Source organism: Vipera ursinii (assembly GCF_947247035.1).
Source record: "Vipera ursinii genome assembly, chromosome: 5".
NCBI classification, from domain to species: domain Eukaryota; kingdom Metazoa; phylum Chordata; class Lepidosauria; order Squamata; family Viperidae; genus Vipera; species Vipera ursinii.
The window spans coordinates 60,621,291-60,635,410 of NC_139518.1; the positions used below are offsets into that span (position 1 = coordinate 60,621,291).

The window sequence follows — 14,120 nt, forward strand, 5'->3', positions numbered from 1 at the left end:
GGTAAAGGTAAAGGTAAAGGTTCCCCTGCACATGCATGCTAGTCGTTTCCAACTCTAGGGGCCTGTGTTCATCTCCATTTCAAAGCCAAAGAGCCAGCGTTTGTCCGAGGACATCTCCGTGGTCATGTGGCCGGCATGACTAGACGCCAAAGGCGCACGGAACACTGTTACCTTCCCACCATAGTGGTCCCTATTTTTCTACTTGCATTTTACGTGCTTTCGAACTGCTAGGTTGGCAGAAGCTGGGACGAGTAACAGGCGCTCACTCTGCTACACGGCACTTGGGATTCGACCCACCAAACTGCCGACCATCTGATCGACAAACTCAGCGTCCTAACCCACTGAGCCACCGCATCCCTTTTAGTGGTAAACCTGTTTAAATATGCAAGCTCTTTAGGATAGCCATCATTATTTATTTGGGAAGAAAGATATAGATAAAATTTATAGGGTATTGCAGGGAATTCATTCTACTTGCATTTTAAGTGAACAAACCTTGCATTTCTTAAAGCAAGTGCTGGGGAGAAACTTTCCAGATTGCACCTTCCTATAATTTTTCAAGTGTGTGAATATATGTACATTAAGGACAATTACGTTTGTCATATCTGTATGAGAAAAAGTGTTCAGAAAGAATATCAGAGATAAGTAATTCAAAAATGAAATTATTAGTACAAAATGTTTATACTAGAGAACATTCAAAAATACACATTTATATAAAAAATAGATCAAAATAAGACAGAACAGATTTGAGCCTGAAAATACATGGAAGTGATATACACGGAAATAAACAGATTTGTCATCTCTGCTAATTACCTTGTGGGAAGATAAATTTATAATTACAGTTTAATCTTCCCAATAATTTTCCATCATTTATGAACTCAGGATAATATTTTTTACTATTACACCTACCACTTCCAATTCACCCAGCTGGAAGAAACTTTTTTTTAAAAAAGCAAACAAACAGAACATATTATAACTTCTCTCTATATAAAAGCCTATTCAACATAATTTCATAATAGGTAGCTGTCACCTTCTTTTAGCATTTTTCGTTGCAACAAGTCCAAATTTGCTGAGCTCCAACAGAAGGAAGGGATGAAGTAATCCAGATTTTGAACCACACAGGCTTCAGATTGTTGGATCATACATTCAATTTTTTTTTCATATAAAGAAAGGGAGTTGTGGGAAGGAAGACTATTTGATCAAGCAAATGACAGAGATAGAAGAGAAATGACTAAACACCAGGCATCTTCAACACAGTTGTGGTCTTCCGGAATGTCAATAGAGTTTTCCTTAGGTCTGTTCATCTTCATCACACAAAAGACAGGAATATCACACTGGAAGGTGTAACCCCTGCTAGTTGTCTTTTGTTTTAAGTGAATCTTTCCTCATTACTGGGAGCCAAATTTCTGATGACAGACGTTTACTCATGAATGTTTCAAGCTTGATTTTAAATCTTAATTATGTGGGTTTGTATATTATTCTAAAGGTAAAGGTAAAGGTAAAGGTTCCCCCGCACGCACATGCGTGCTAGTCGGTCCGACTCTAGGGGCCGGTGCTCATCTCCGTTTCAAAGCCGAAGAGCCAGCGCTTGTCCGAGGACATCTCCGTGGTCATGTGGCCGGCATGACTAGACGCCAAAGGCGCACGGAACGCTGTTACCTTCCCACCGGAGTGGTCCCTATTTTTCTACTTGCATTTTTACGTGCTTTCGAACTGCTAGGTTGGCAGAAGCTGGGATGAGTAACAGGCGCTCACTCTGTTACGCGGCACTCGGGATTCGACCCGCCAAACTGCCGACCTTCCGATCGACAAGTTCAGCGTCCTAACCCACTGAGCCACCGCGTCCCTTCCCTTATTCTAACAACTAGTAAAAGGGATTCAGATGTCTACCCACAAATCCAGGGCAGACACAAATGAGTGAAAGGACATCCATGCAAATAAGTGAAGTTCCTTCCCATAATTTTTAATTGTAGGATGGATGGAATTCCTCAAACTTGAAATCTATTCATCCAGTTACAGAATCCTGTTTTATTCCATACACACCTTTCTGTAGTTTGAGGTTTAAAGGTAAAGGTTTCCCCTGTCCAGTTGTGTCTGACTCTAGAGGGTAATGTTCATCTCCATTTCTTAGCCAAGGGAGACAGCATTTCCATGGTCAAGTGGCCAGCATGACTATATGCCGAGGCACAGGGAACAGTGTTACCTTCCCACCAAAGTGGTATCTATCTATCTACTTGTATTTGCATGCTTTCAAAACTGCTAAAGTGGGCAGGAGCTGAGGCAAGTAACAGGAGCTCATCCCATCACGCAGCCCTTGGGTCTCAAACCCAGCTTTCCAGCTAAGAAGCTCAACATGATTAACCACTGAACCATCATGCCTCCTTAGTTTGAAATTTACTCATTAGTAATTTCTGTCCTTCTCCGGACATTTACTGTTCCTTCAGGTTTTCAAAAAATATATATGTCTATGGAAGACATATTTTTATAGGATGAACAATTTGTGTCAAGAAATTGACAAGTGAAATAGGCAAACCATGAACCAGGTTGTTGCTTGGCAATTTCAAAAAGCGGTATAGAAATGATTAACCTGTAGACCTGAAATTGATACATTTCTTAATCTAATTTCATAGAGGCCTTTATCTAATTACAAATTATTGCATAAAAGTTTATTTTAAACTGTTTGTAAAACTACTTATCTTTTCCTTCTAGGCTGCTGGTCAAGACAGTTTCCCTGGAGGAGTGACACTAAGGTGGCAGCAATGGCCAAGGGACTTTTACATGGATATATATACTCTGCCCATTTCCAGAGCAGGGGGCATTGGTCACTCATGCCCTAATTACCTTGTGATTGGAATGTTGCAATGCAGCCTCTGTTCTTGAATGGTAGTTAGAAGCTTCAGTTGGTTCCAAATGCAACAGCCCATGCAGTTACAGGCAATACACTCATATAAACACTGCTAGTTTATGAGTGGTATTGGTTCCCAGTAGGCTTCTGGATGCAATTCAAGGTACCTAATGTAGTACAAGGCCTGGTTACTAATGTTACCTGTTCTGTCTCAGGTTGAAGACACACAAGCCTCCAGGCACAATTTCTAAGGAACTAAGCAGATAACAGTAGACAAGATCGTAAATCCAGGCTTGTGCAAAAGTAGCTTGCCTGGATGAGTTCTTTTGAAGTTCAAGCAGCAATAGAACAGTCCAAATTCATTGCAGGATTCAAAGTGCCAAGTCAGTTAGTTAGCCAGTCCAACAGTCAAGGATATAGTAGTAAGTAAACCCAGGAACCAGAGTTCATGAACTAAGTTTCCAATTGATTGTTTTCAATAAAAACTGAAGGCAAAGCAGCTACATAAATATGACTGTAGCCAGCTGGCTGCAGTTACTCAGGCTTCGACCTTTGCCTAGTGAGAAGCCTCATGGCCTGGCATTGCTCCGCTTATCACTGCATGTATGGCTCTGTGACTTGGAGGTTTTCCCTCATCATCTGACTGCTCCAGATGATCAGGAGATGCTTGGGATTCCTCAGCCTCCTCAGATGTATTGTGGCTTGTAGTTTCCAAAGGTTGACAATCCACAGACTCAGCTGCCACAAGATAGTCAAAATCAGACTCAGAGTCTGAATCTGAACTGTGACCCATAAGCCTGTCCCCTGTGGTTTCTAACTGTTCCACTAGAGTCAGCTTAGTGGCCCTTCTCACACTCTCTTAGATGAAGTCAGGGCTTTTTTTCTCATAGAACGCTCAGAACGCAGTTCCGGCACCTTTTTTGGATGGAACCTTGTAGGGTAGGCAAGGCGGGTTATATGACATGTGTGAGTTCCGGCACCTTTTTCTTTTACAAAAAAAGCACTGGATGAAGTGATGTCACCTGATGGATGGTAGGAAGCATGCCTTCTCTGTTGTGATGCCTCCATTATGGATCTCAACCTCCCTCCAGAGATTCGTTAACCAAAATGTTAACAAAGCCTGAGTTTGTGGGTACATCATGTTGGCATGGATATTTTTTTATAGTGCCTCAAGTTGTTTTTTAATTAGTGTATATATTATATACTATATTTTCTTAGACACTGAGGGTTTTACAGGTAGTCTTCGACAATTGAGCCCAAAATTTCTGTTGCTAAGCAAGACATTTTATTAAGACATTTATTTTGCCCCATTTTATGGTTTTTCTTGCCACAATTGTTTAAATGAATCATTGCAGTTGTGAAGTTCATTTACACAGTTGTTAAGTGAATCTGGCTTCCCCATTGATTGTGCTTGTCAGAAGGTCGCAAAAGGGGATCACCTGACCTTGGGGCACTGCAACCGTCATAAATATGAGTCAGTTGCCAAGTGTCTGAATTTTGATCACATGACCGTGGAGATGCTGCAATGGTTGTAAGTATGAAAAATGGTCATAAGTCACTTTTTTCAGTGCCGTTGTAACTTTGAATGGTCACTAAATGAACTGTTGTAAGTCGAGGACTATCTGCATTAGTATTTGAGTAGCTATATAAATATGTTGTGTCAGAAAACAAAAGAACGTGTATCAGGAGAAAAGGCTTATCCTGATGACTTTTGGTTTTGGCCTTCTCTCCAGACTATATTCTCTGGAAATGAGGCCTCTAATGGAAAAGGTTACCCAGGAGATATGATCCAGCCAGACAAGATAAACGGTATTTTCTAAACAGGATGTGGCATATCTTGTACACTAAGTAATGTGTGCTCCTTTCTGTGGAGGCTTCCCATTCTAAATGATAAAGATAATACTCAACATACAGTGTGACCAACATAATCAACATGATACTTCCCAGGGCTGTTTTAAAATGTTGCCCTCCCCACACACACATACACACAGCAATCACATGACATTAGGGTCACTTGGCAATTGGCTCACACTTATGATTGGTTGCAGCATCCCAACATGTGAACATGATTTGAGATGGTTTTTTTTTACCAATTTATAGTGGGTTTTTTTTAAGGGACGTGGTGGCTCAGTGGGTTAGGATGCTGAGCTTGTCGATCGGAAGGTCGGCAGTTTGGCGGGTTGAATCCCGAGTGCCGCATAACAGAGTGAGTGCCTGTTACGCGTCCCAGCTTCTGCCAACCTAGCAGTTCGAAAGCACGTAAAAATGCAAGTAGAAAAATAGGGACCACTATGGTGGGAATATAGTCAAGGCTATGGTCTTCCCAGTTGCAATGTATGGCAGTGAAAGTTGGACCATAAAAAAAGCTGAGCACCAAAGAATTGAGGCCTTTGAACTATGGTGCTGGAGAAGACTCCTGCGAGTCCCTTGGACTGCAAGGCGGTCAAACCGGTCAGTCCTAGAGGAGATCAACCCTGACTGCTCTTTAGAAGGCCAGATCCTGAAGCTAGAACTCAAATACTTTGGCCACCTAATGAGAAGGAAGGACTCACTGGAGAAGAGCCTAATGCTGGGAAAGATTGAGGGCAATAGAAGAAGGGGACGACAGAGAATGAGGTGGCTGGATGGAGTTACTGAAGCAGTAGGCATGAGCTTAAATGGACTCCAGAAGATGGTAGAGGACAGGAAAGCCTGGAGGAACGTTGTCCATAGGGTCGCGATGGGTCGGACACGACTTCGCAACTAACAACAACAACAACATTGTGGGAAGGTAACAGCATTCCGTGCGCCTTTGGCATCTAGTCATGCCAGCCACATGACCACGGAGACATCCTCGGACAAGCGCTGGCTCTTCGGCTTTGAAACGGAGATGAGCACCAGCCCCTAGAGTTGGAAACGACTAGCGCGCATGTGTGGGGGAACCTTTACCTTTACCTTAGTGTTTTTTAGCAGTTTACAGCAAAAAAAGGCCTATTCAGGAGAATGGTTTTGCTTAACAACTATGTCGTTCACTTAACAGCTACTTTAACAACTGTTGAAAAATCAGATCCATTCATATGGATGCCATGTCCCCAACAACGTATGACTGAAATTCCTGTCCCAAATGTGGCTGTAAGACAAGCGCTACCTGTTGTCACACTGCTTAACAAACAGAAAACTAAGGATGCCATTTAGTTTGGTTTCTTGACATTCAGCATTCTTCTTCTCTCAGGTGGCCTGCAGATGTCCCGTGACAGCATTTCTCAGAATTCCCAGTTGGTGCAGCCTGATTTGGGGGAGAGGGGGGTTGGCATGTATACACAAGACCTATTGTTTGTTGTTCTATAAAAATTGCAATTATGGCTTTTCAGGGGGATGAAAAAATTAGTAACATCATGTCGTTTGAAATGCCTTTTGTGGACGCGGAAGGTAATATTAGGGGGGAGGGGGACCTTTGGCATGGAGGCATTGTAGAATAAAGAATGTTCCCTTAAATGAAATACATCTGGCAATGCAGGCTAGATATTTTCGTCCTAGGGTTACTTGGATGGAAACCATAGTATTCATCCTATGCAATCTTCGTCTGCCAAGAAAATCTTTATATAAAAGCCAAAGACGATCTGTTGTGCTTGGGTAGTTCTCTGATCAGAATTCTATAAGGAATGGAGGGCAAGGAAATCTCTTGGCACATTTACAAATTTGAGTTCTCGGATGCTGCTGGACTATGTTTCTCAACATCTTCTACTAGCAGGGCTAATAGTCACAACAATATGAGCTAAGGCACTGTATAAAGCTGTACATATAAGTGTCTATGGAAATTCTCAGTCATCCAGGTCATGTTTGTCCCAAAGGTGCTTTTTCAAGAGGCAGCTGGACTTCCTTGTTTTTCTTTGAAGACTTTTCGTGTCTCATCCAAGAAGCTTCTTCAGAGCTGAGGAAGCTTCTTGGATGAGAAGCGAAACGTCTTCAAAGAAGAATAAGAAAGTCATGTTGCCTCTTAAAAAGCAGCTTTGGGACTTTACATCTAAGGAATTTATCATGTGAAATGTATGTATCAGTAGATGTCATTTATTATATGTAAACTTAGACCCAATAACCTTTTAATTGGTGGCCCCATATCAGCAGCTATTCCCACATCCTGTATAAATCAGGCTGAGAAATGATGTGGTTCAGACCTAGGCAACCTGGTGGCTTCCAGATGTGTCAACTTCTTTCCCATTCAGCAATGTAACATCTGGCAACTGGGATTTAGGAGATATTGCCTAAATATGTATAAAGCCTTTCATGTACCATCAACTCAATAATCCTTCCCATAATCCTATGACGCATATCAAGCAGATGTTTTCCAGATGTTTGGGTCTATAACTTCCAGTGTCCCATAGCGCTCTTCATGCTAAATGAGAAGGGAATTGAAATTCAACATATCTGGAAAGCACCAGCAAGCCTACTTATGAAATATGTCACTGCTAGGCCTGATTTATAGAGGATGTGTGAATAGTGTCTCATACGGACCCACCAGTTGAAAGCTTATTGGGCCTATGTTTGCAGACAATAAATGACATTTATCCATTGATGCACACATTTCATACGATATCTTCCATATGTTTATAACTTGATGCAAAATCTAGCTCTCAGGCAGTTGATATTAAAAAAAAACAATGGTGAGCATCAGGCCACTAAGATAAAAATATGAAATTCATTTTTCCATTGCACTTTAAAACATCACTCATCCTCTTGACTTGATTAGCAGGTAGTGTTTTTTCAACGTTGTTAATCAGGCCTACACTCTCAGTGACCTACCAGAAGAGTAGTTTTTAACCTGCTTGTTCCACTCCTCCCCGGTCTTTTTTCCAGTCAGCGGGAAAGAAATAATTTTTTTTCCAAAACATTTCACAGACCTTGCTGGAGCACCTCCTCCCAAATGAAGTCAGCCAGCAGCAGGTTCAACAAACTTTGAAAAAGCCTGGAGAACAATTAATTTTTTTAAAAAAAGAGGATTGTTTGTATTCATTCTCTGGTGAGCAGTAGGGGGAACGGGATGAAAGGAGTCCTTTATTTTTCTTTTTTAAAGAATAAAGGTAAAGGTTCCCCCGCACATGAGTGCTAGTCGTTTCCGACTCTAGGGGCTGGTGCTCATCTCCGTTTCAAAGCCAAAGAGCCAGCGCTTGTCCAAGGACGTCTCCGTGGTCATGTGGCCGGCATGACTAGACGCCAAAGGCGCACGGAACGCTGTTACCTTCCCACCGCAGTGGTCCCTATTTTTCTACTTGCATTTTTACGTGCTTTCGAACTGCTAGGTTGGCAGAAGCTGGGATGAGTAACAGGCGCTCACTCTGCTACGCGGCACTCGGGATTCGACCCGCCAAACTGCCGACCTTCTGATCGACAAGCTCAGTGTCCTAACCCACTGAGCCACCGCGTCCCTAATACCTAATAGTTATTTTACCAGGTGTCAAGAAGAGAATGAATGCTTTGCCTTTTCTTCTTAAAGGCATGGAAGAGTGCACACGTATTGAGAAGGTTAGAGAGAGAGAATGTGCAAGCAAGTCAATGTGGATTGGAGTCATGCAAATGATTCTGGCAAATCATATTGGTGTCAATCTCATTCATCAGTTCTCCTTCTCATAGGCCTTGGATATGTTAGGACAGGTGGGTATTGGGAGGTTAAGGGTGGAAATGGAAATGAGAGGCCAACATTTCTGTTTTTACCTGAACTTTTATAATTGTTTTGCAAACAATTATAAGTCCATTCATGGTCTACATCCCATTTGCAGCAACACACCCCAGGTTTGCTGCACTGTGCAGCAACCCAACACCCCAGGTTTGCTCTTATAATTGTTTGCAAAACAATTATAAAAGCCCAGGTAAAAACAGAAATGTTGGCCTCTCATTTCCATTTCCACCCTTAACCTCCCACACCCATCCTCACAATGGCTTAGAATTGTGCCGTCAGTATTATATCATTTTGTCACCAAATTTCAGCAGTTTGATTCAGACTCCATTTGGTGAAGTTGGAAGTTTCTTTAATGTGTGAATGGGAAGGGTTTCCTTCCAGAACCAGCAGTGTGGTGCAGCTGCCAAAAAAGCCAAAGCAGTCCTAGGTTGCATCAACAGAGGGACAATATCAGGATCATGTGAAGTGTTAGTACCACTAACCTTACCAACCCCCTGAGACGCCGCAGTAGGATACCATGTAGTTTAACAAAGAGAAGGACAAAGGGTGTCTGTAACTCTCAGCAGCAAAAAAGAGGGGGGAAACCTAACTAAGAAACAGTCAAAGAGACAATGGGAAAGCCAGTCTTTGCTGCAACTTCACCAACTTTTCCATGATGCCACTTGCAGCGTTCTATCTCCCTACCCTTACTGAAAAATGGCCCCTACTCTTTTGAAACTTGGTCATCCATGTGTTAGGGCAGGGGTAGGCAACCTCGGCTCTTTTATGACTCATGGACTTCAACTCCCAGAATTCCTGAATCAGCAGGAATTCTGGGAGCTGAGGTCCACGAGTCATAGAAGAGCCGAGGTTGCCTACCCCTGTGTTAGGGGAATCCAAGTTTCCCTGCCTCCATCCTGCAGCCTTTCATATCCATGGCTAAAATGCTTGCCAAATCTTCCTTTTAATTCTAATCCCATAAAGCACAGATAAAGATTCTGTGGTTCATGAAATTATTTTCAAAAGCCTTCTGCAAGTAATCAAGTCAAGCCTTTGGCAAGACTGCTACTTTCCTCCCCTAGCAGCTTACTTTGGAAAAAGAAACAGTGGGAGAGAAGAAAGAAGAGCTGATCTATTATTTAGCTTGCCCATTATCAGCACGGGGCTCCAAAAAGAAAAAATGCAGACCTCTACAAATATTAAAAGGCCAGCTATCCAAAGTTCTTTAGCCAGGAGGCTTCCAAGACTTGGAAAAATAGTCATGGCCATGACACTCAGACCAATATGGCAGACCTCATTTCCTATTCAACCAATGACTGGCACCAACTTGTTGGTCATTCAGATTTCTTGCCACTCCAATGCTGAACAAACTTGTTACAATTGACAAGATTACTGTTAACAGACTTTGGGGGAAGCTACAATTTCTGATTATTGCTCTGATTATTGTGTAACATAACCAACACACTATGTAAGCAGGAAGCTGCTCTTTTGGCTTTGTTTAAGATGTGAGTAAATTAAATGTCCCAACACAATAAATTTTTTGTTCAACAGAAATGAAAGAAAAGAAAAGCTTGTCCATTTCTTATGTGCATGATGTCTGTAACAGCTGCATTTAAGATTTCCATTTTTATTGGAGTACACTAATCATAAGTGAGCATTCCATGTAAGTAGCTGTAACTTTCTGACTATTATAAATTGTAATCCACTTCTGATTCAAAGCAAACAAATGATCGGTAACAGCTGTCAACAAAGGGCAAACCACATGTTCCTAATTCTTATCCCTTAGCTTTGGTTCATTCCAGCATAGACCCAATGGATCATTTGCAACAAACACCTAATTAATTGAACATGCATTTAACCCCATAAAACTAAAAAGAAATGGAGGGCATTTTTAATGTTTGCCATTTGAATTATCTTCTTTAATCTACTGTTTTTCTTGAATATCATGTTACAGAAATGGACATTAACCCTACATCTAAACCCATAGGTATCAATTATGATTAATTGTTGCTCATCTGTGTGGCTCTCCACTTTTATGCCTTCATTTAAAGAATATTCCTAGGCTTGCTCTGAAATTTGCTTGTCCAGAGGAATCTATCCAAACAATCAATGCAAGAACTTTTCCGAAATCACCTATGCACAAAGTAATTATTTCGTGAAGATGCTGTACAGTAAGGAATGGCAGCATCCCCATTGCTTTTACTAAGATCCATGGCTGCTGTGCATGGTTGGGCCAATAAATGTACCATCATTATGCTGATGATACCCAGCTTTTCATCTCCACCCCGAACCAACCCAGTGATGCCCTCGACATGATGTCTCACTGCCTGGAAGCGGTACGAATCTGGATGGGGAAGAACAGGCTCCAGCTCAACCTGGCCAAGACTGAGTTGCTTTATGTACCGGCATCTTGTTTAGTCCAAGAGGTTCCATCTTTGGTTATAGGAGGAGAGGTGCTACCTCCTGTTGATAGGGCGCGCAACTTAGGCGTCCTCCTGGATACATGTCTCAGTTTTGAAGAGCATATAGGAGTTGTGGCCAGGGGGGCATTTGCCCAGGTTCGCCTGGTGCACCAGTTGTGCCCCTATCTGGACCGAGATGCTCTACGTACGGTCACTCGTGCACTCGTTACCTCCCATATAGATTACTGCAATGCTCTCTACATGGGGCTGCCCTTGAAGACCACCCGGAGGCTCCAGCTGGTGCAGAATGCGGCCGTGCGGGTTGTGATGGGAGCATCCCGATACTCCCATATTACACCCCTCCTGCGTGAGCTGCATTGGTTACCGGTTGCCCTCCGGATGAGATTTAAGGTGCTGGTTCTTACCTTTAAAGCCCTACATGGCTTAGGCCCGGGATATTTGCAGGAGCGTCTGCTGCCAGGAACGACTTCCCATCACCCGGTGCGCTCACACAGGGAGGGCCTCCTCAGGGTGCCATCGGCTAGACAATGTCGGCTGGCGACCCCCAGGGGGAGGGCCTTCTCTGTGGGAGTGCCTGCCCTGTGGAATCAACTTCCCCTTGAGCCGGATGACCCGGACCTCTGGTTCTTTCGTCGCGGCCTTAAAACATTTCTTTTCCATCAGGCTGACCTGGACTGACAATAGGGATTTTTAAAATTGTTTTTAATATTTTATCATTGGGGCTTTAATTTTTTTTAACATTTGTATTATTGTCTTTTATTGTTGTTAGCCGCCCTGAGTCCTTCGGGAGATAGGGCGGCATATAAGTCCCAAAAATAGATAAATAAATTTAAGGATAGCAGAAATGCATTTTATATTTCTCTCTAAAACAGCATATTAGTATGTCCAGTTTTCAGCTAGAGACATGGATCTGAGGCAGCTAGTGTAATTTGTAGTTCCATTTCCAGCAGCATAAAGCCTCACGCTGAGATGAGACTAATCCAACAAGACACCATTTCAAGATGTAATTGTTATGTAACAGTGCAGGATGTGCCAACACATTCCAAGAGTCCTGCAGTGCCAGAGTATTGTTCCAATTGTCAGAATTTAAGCATGTTGTTCAGGAACAAAATCAAGGAAAAGTGTAAGGAGTAATTCAGTAAAACTCTTATACTCACATTGTTATGCCTCCAAACAAGGGGCCTTCTTGAACGTTGATGGGAAGAAATGCATTCAATTATTTTTGTTCAATATACCGTATTATTTTTACTATTTAACACATGTGTGGATGTATATGACAGTTTTCATGATGCATTTTAAATGTTATGTTCTTATTACTGTCTTATAAACACATTGTATTGTTTGTTGTTAGAAAGAAAAGGCTTAACAGCTTTTTTACAGGAAAGAATACATTAAAAAAGAACAACATTAATATAAAAATGTATTTCCAAAACAATAAAACCAGAACCTGAAAAAAGTCAGGACCAAATATTGTATTTCAGCTGCTTTAGTACACTGTAGCAACATAAGGACTTAAAATTTAAAGGGTATTATATAGAAAGAGTGATGATGGTGATGGTGATGGTGATGATATATTTGCTAAAATCAGAGTTGAATGTTCAAACTCCTTTGGATTGCAGTCTTTTATTTTGAATTTGTTTGTTTTTCATTTTGCAAAGTTGAACTTCATCTAATAAAATGATCAGTTTGGGGGGGCAATATTTCATATGAGACAAGACAAAATCCACGTTGCTCCAGAAATAAATTTCAGATCTTTCCTTCCATATGAATTTAACAATAAAACTTAGTTCATATGTATATCTATACTAAACAAAAAAGCAGATGTCATCTGCAATTAAAAAAAAGGAAACTGGGTACAGAGAAAAGGTTTTTTTGAAAAGATTTAAGTGAAGAGAACCCAAGAAAGAATGGAAGCAAGGCTATGTCTGCCTGAAAGAGTAGAGACAATTAAGTTTAGGTTTTGAGATAAACTACCTTGTAAACATAATAGCTGCTTTTAGTAACAAATTGTTTAATTTACTTGCAATATAGGCTGCATTGTGTCTGAGTTTATGCTTATTGGGAAGCAGAGCTCCCTTGAGACCCATCTAGAATCTTAAAATTTGAAAGCGAAGGAAGTAAGTTACCTGGTGGTGTTTCCAGAGTTGATTTATCCTTTCTTGGTTTGATAATTTTCTTCGATTTGAATTCTTTCTTGCCTGGTTTGAATTTTGGAGATTCCTCTATTTCTACAGAAGGTTTCAAGTCTTTTTCTCTTGGTTGCTCTGTGAAAGGTGACAACTCCTCATTGGGATCAGGATAAGAATAATAATGATTCCTATTGATGATTTCTTGTAGGTAATAGTCCTGGTCCTCCATGGGAAGAGCCCACGTGATAAAGCCAAGCAGTACCAGATAACAAAAAACAAGGTAGAACTGAAGGAAAGGTATCTTCTTGAAAATAGGAATCATTTTCCTCATGTTTATGTTGTGCCCAAAACAATGTAGCCCTGCAGCTTTCCAGACTAAATTTAAGTGGAAAGAAAGATAAAAGCAAGTAATCAGGGAAAAGAAAGAAAGAAAGAAAGAAAGAAAGAAAGAAAGAAAGAAAGAAAGAAAGAAAGAAAGAAAGAAAGAAAGAAAGAAAGAAAGAAAGAAAGAAAGAATTTATTAGCTAGTGAAATCCAAGATGAAGAGTAAAGCTGGTGAGCTTCTGCTTGGGAATAGTTTGTAAAAGTTGCAACTAATGAAATAGGAGTGTGGAGTGGAAGCAGAGGGAGGAGGAAACAGCTTCAGTTCATGTGATCAGCAGAGCTTAAGAGTCAAACACATATGCAGGCATATAGGAAAAGAGACATACTTGACAGGTGTGATTTTTTTCCATTCCAAGCTTTTACAGAGATTGTTTTTCTCCTCCCTTTTGTCCTTCTACTCCCCATTAAATATTCAATTGAACTCATGGCTCCTAAGACTCTGTCTTTGAATGCTGCTATAATACTGAGTCTGGACATTGTTTAGTCAATAAAGTAGGGGATGGGCAGAAAGTGAGCTGGCCACAAGCCTTAGTATCCAATTCCTTTTACAAATTACATCCTTTGTCTTGCCCCGGATTATGTACGCTGTAATGTGTTTAGATGAAACTGTAGAAGAAAGGAAAAAAATGTTTTCTCCTCTGGTGCAGCCAGAATCCTCAGCCGAACATGAAGGTTGCATTCTTGTTCTAGAAAACAGGAAAGCAGACTCA

At 41.3% G+C, this 14,120-nt stretch overlaps 1 protein-coding gene across 1 annotated transcript in view; it reads right to left on the reverse strand.

The window, feature by feature from the left end:
* Positions 1–13,445, reverse strand: part of CPXM2 (carboxypeptidase X, M14 family member 2) — a gene marked incomplete at its 3' end in the record, with an annotated part of 100,236 nt that extends 86,791 nt beyond the window's left edge. Inside the window, exon 1 of the mRNA XM_083364521.1 lies at positions 13,024–13,445. Coding sequence (XP_083220647.1) covers positions 13,024–13,357 — 334 coding nt within the window. The 5' untranslated portion in view covers positions 13,358–13,445. The remainder of the gene's footprint in view (positions 1–13,023) is intronic.
* Positions 13,446–14,120: the final 675 nt, after the last annotated feature.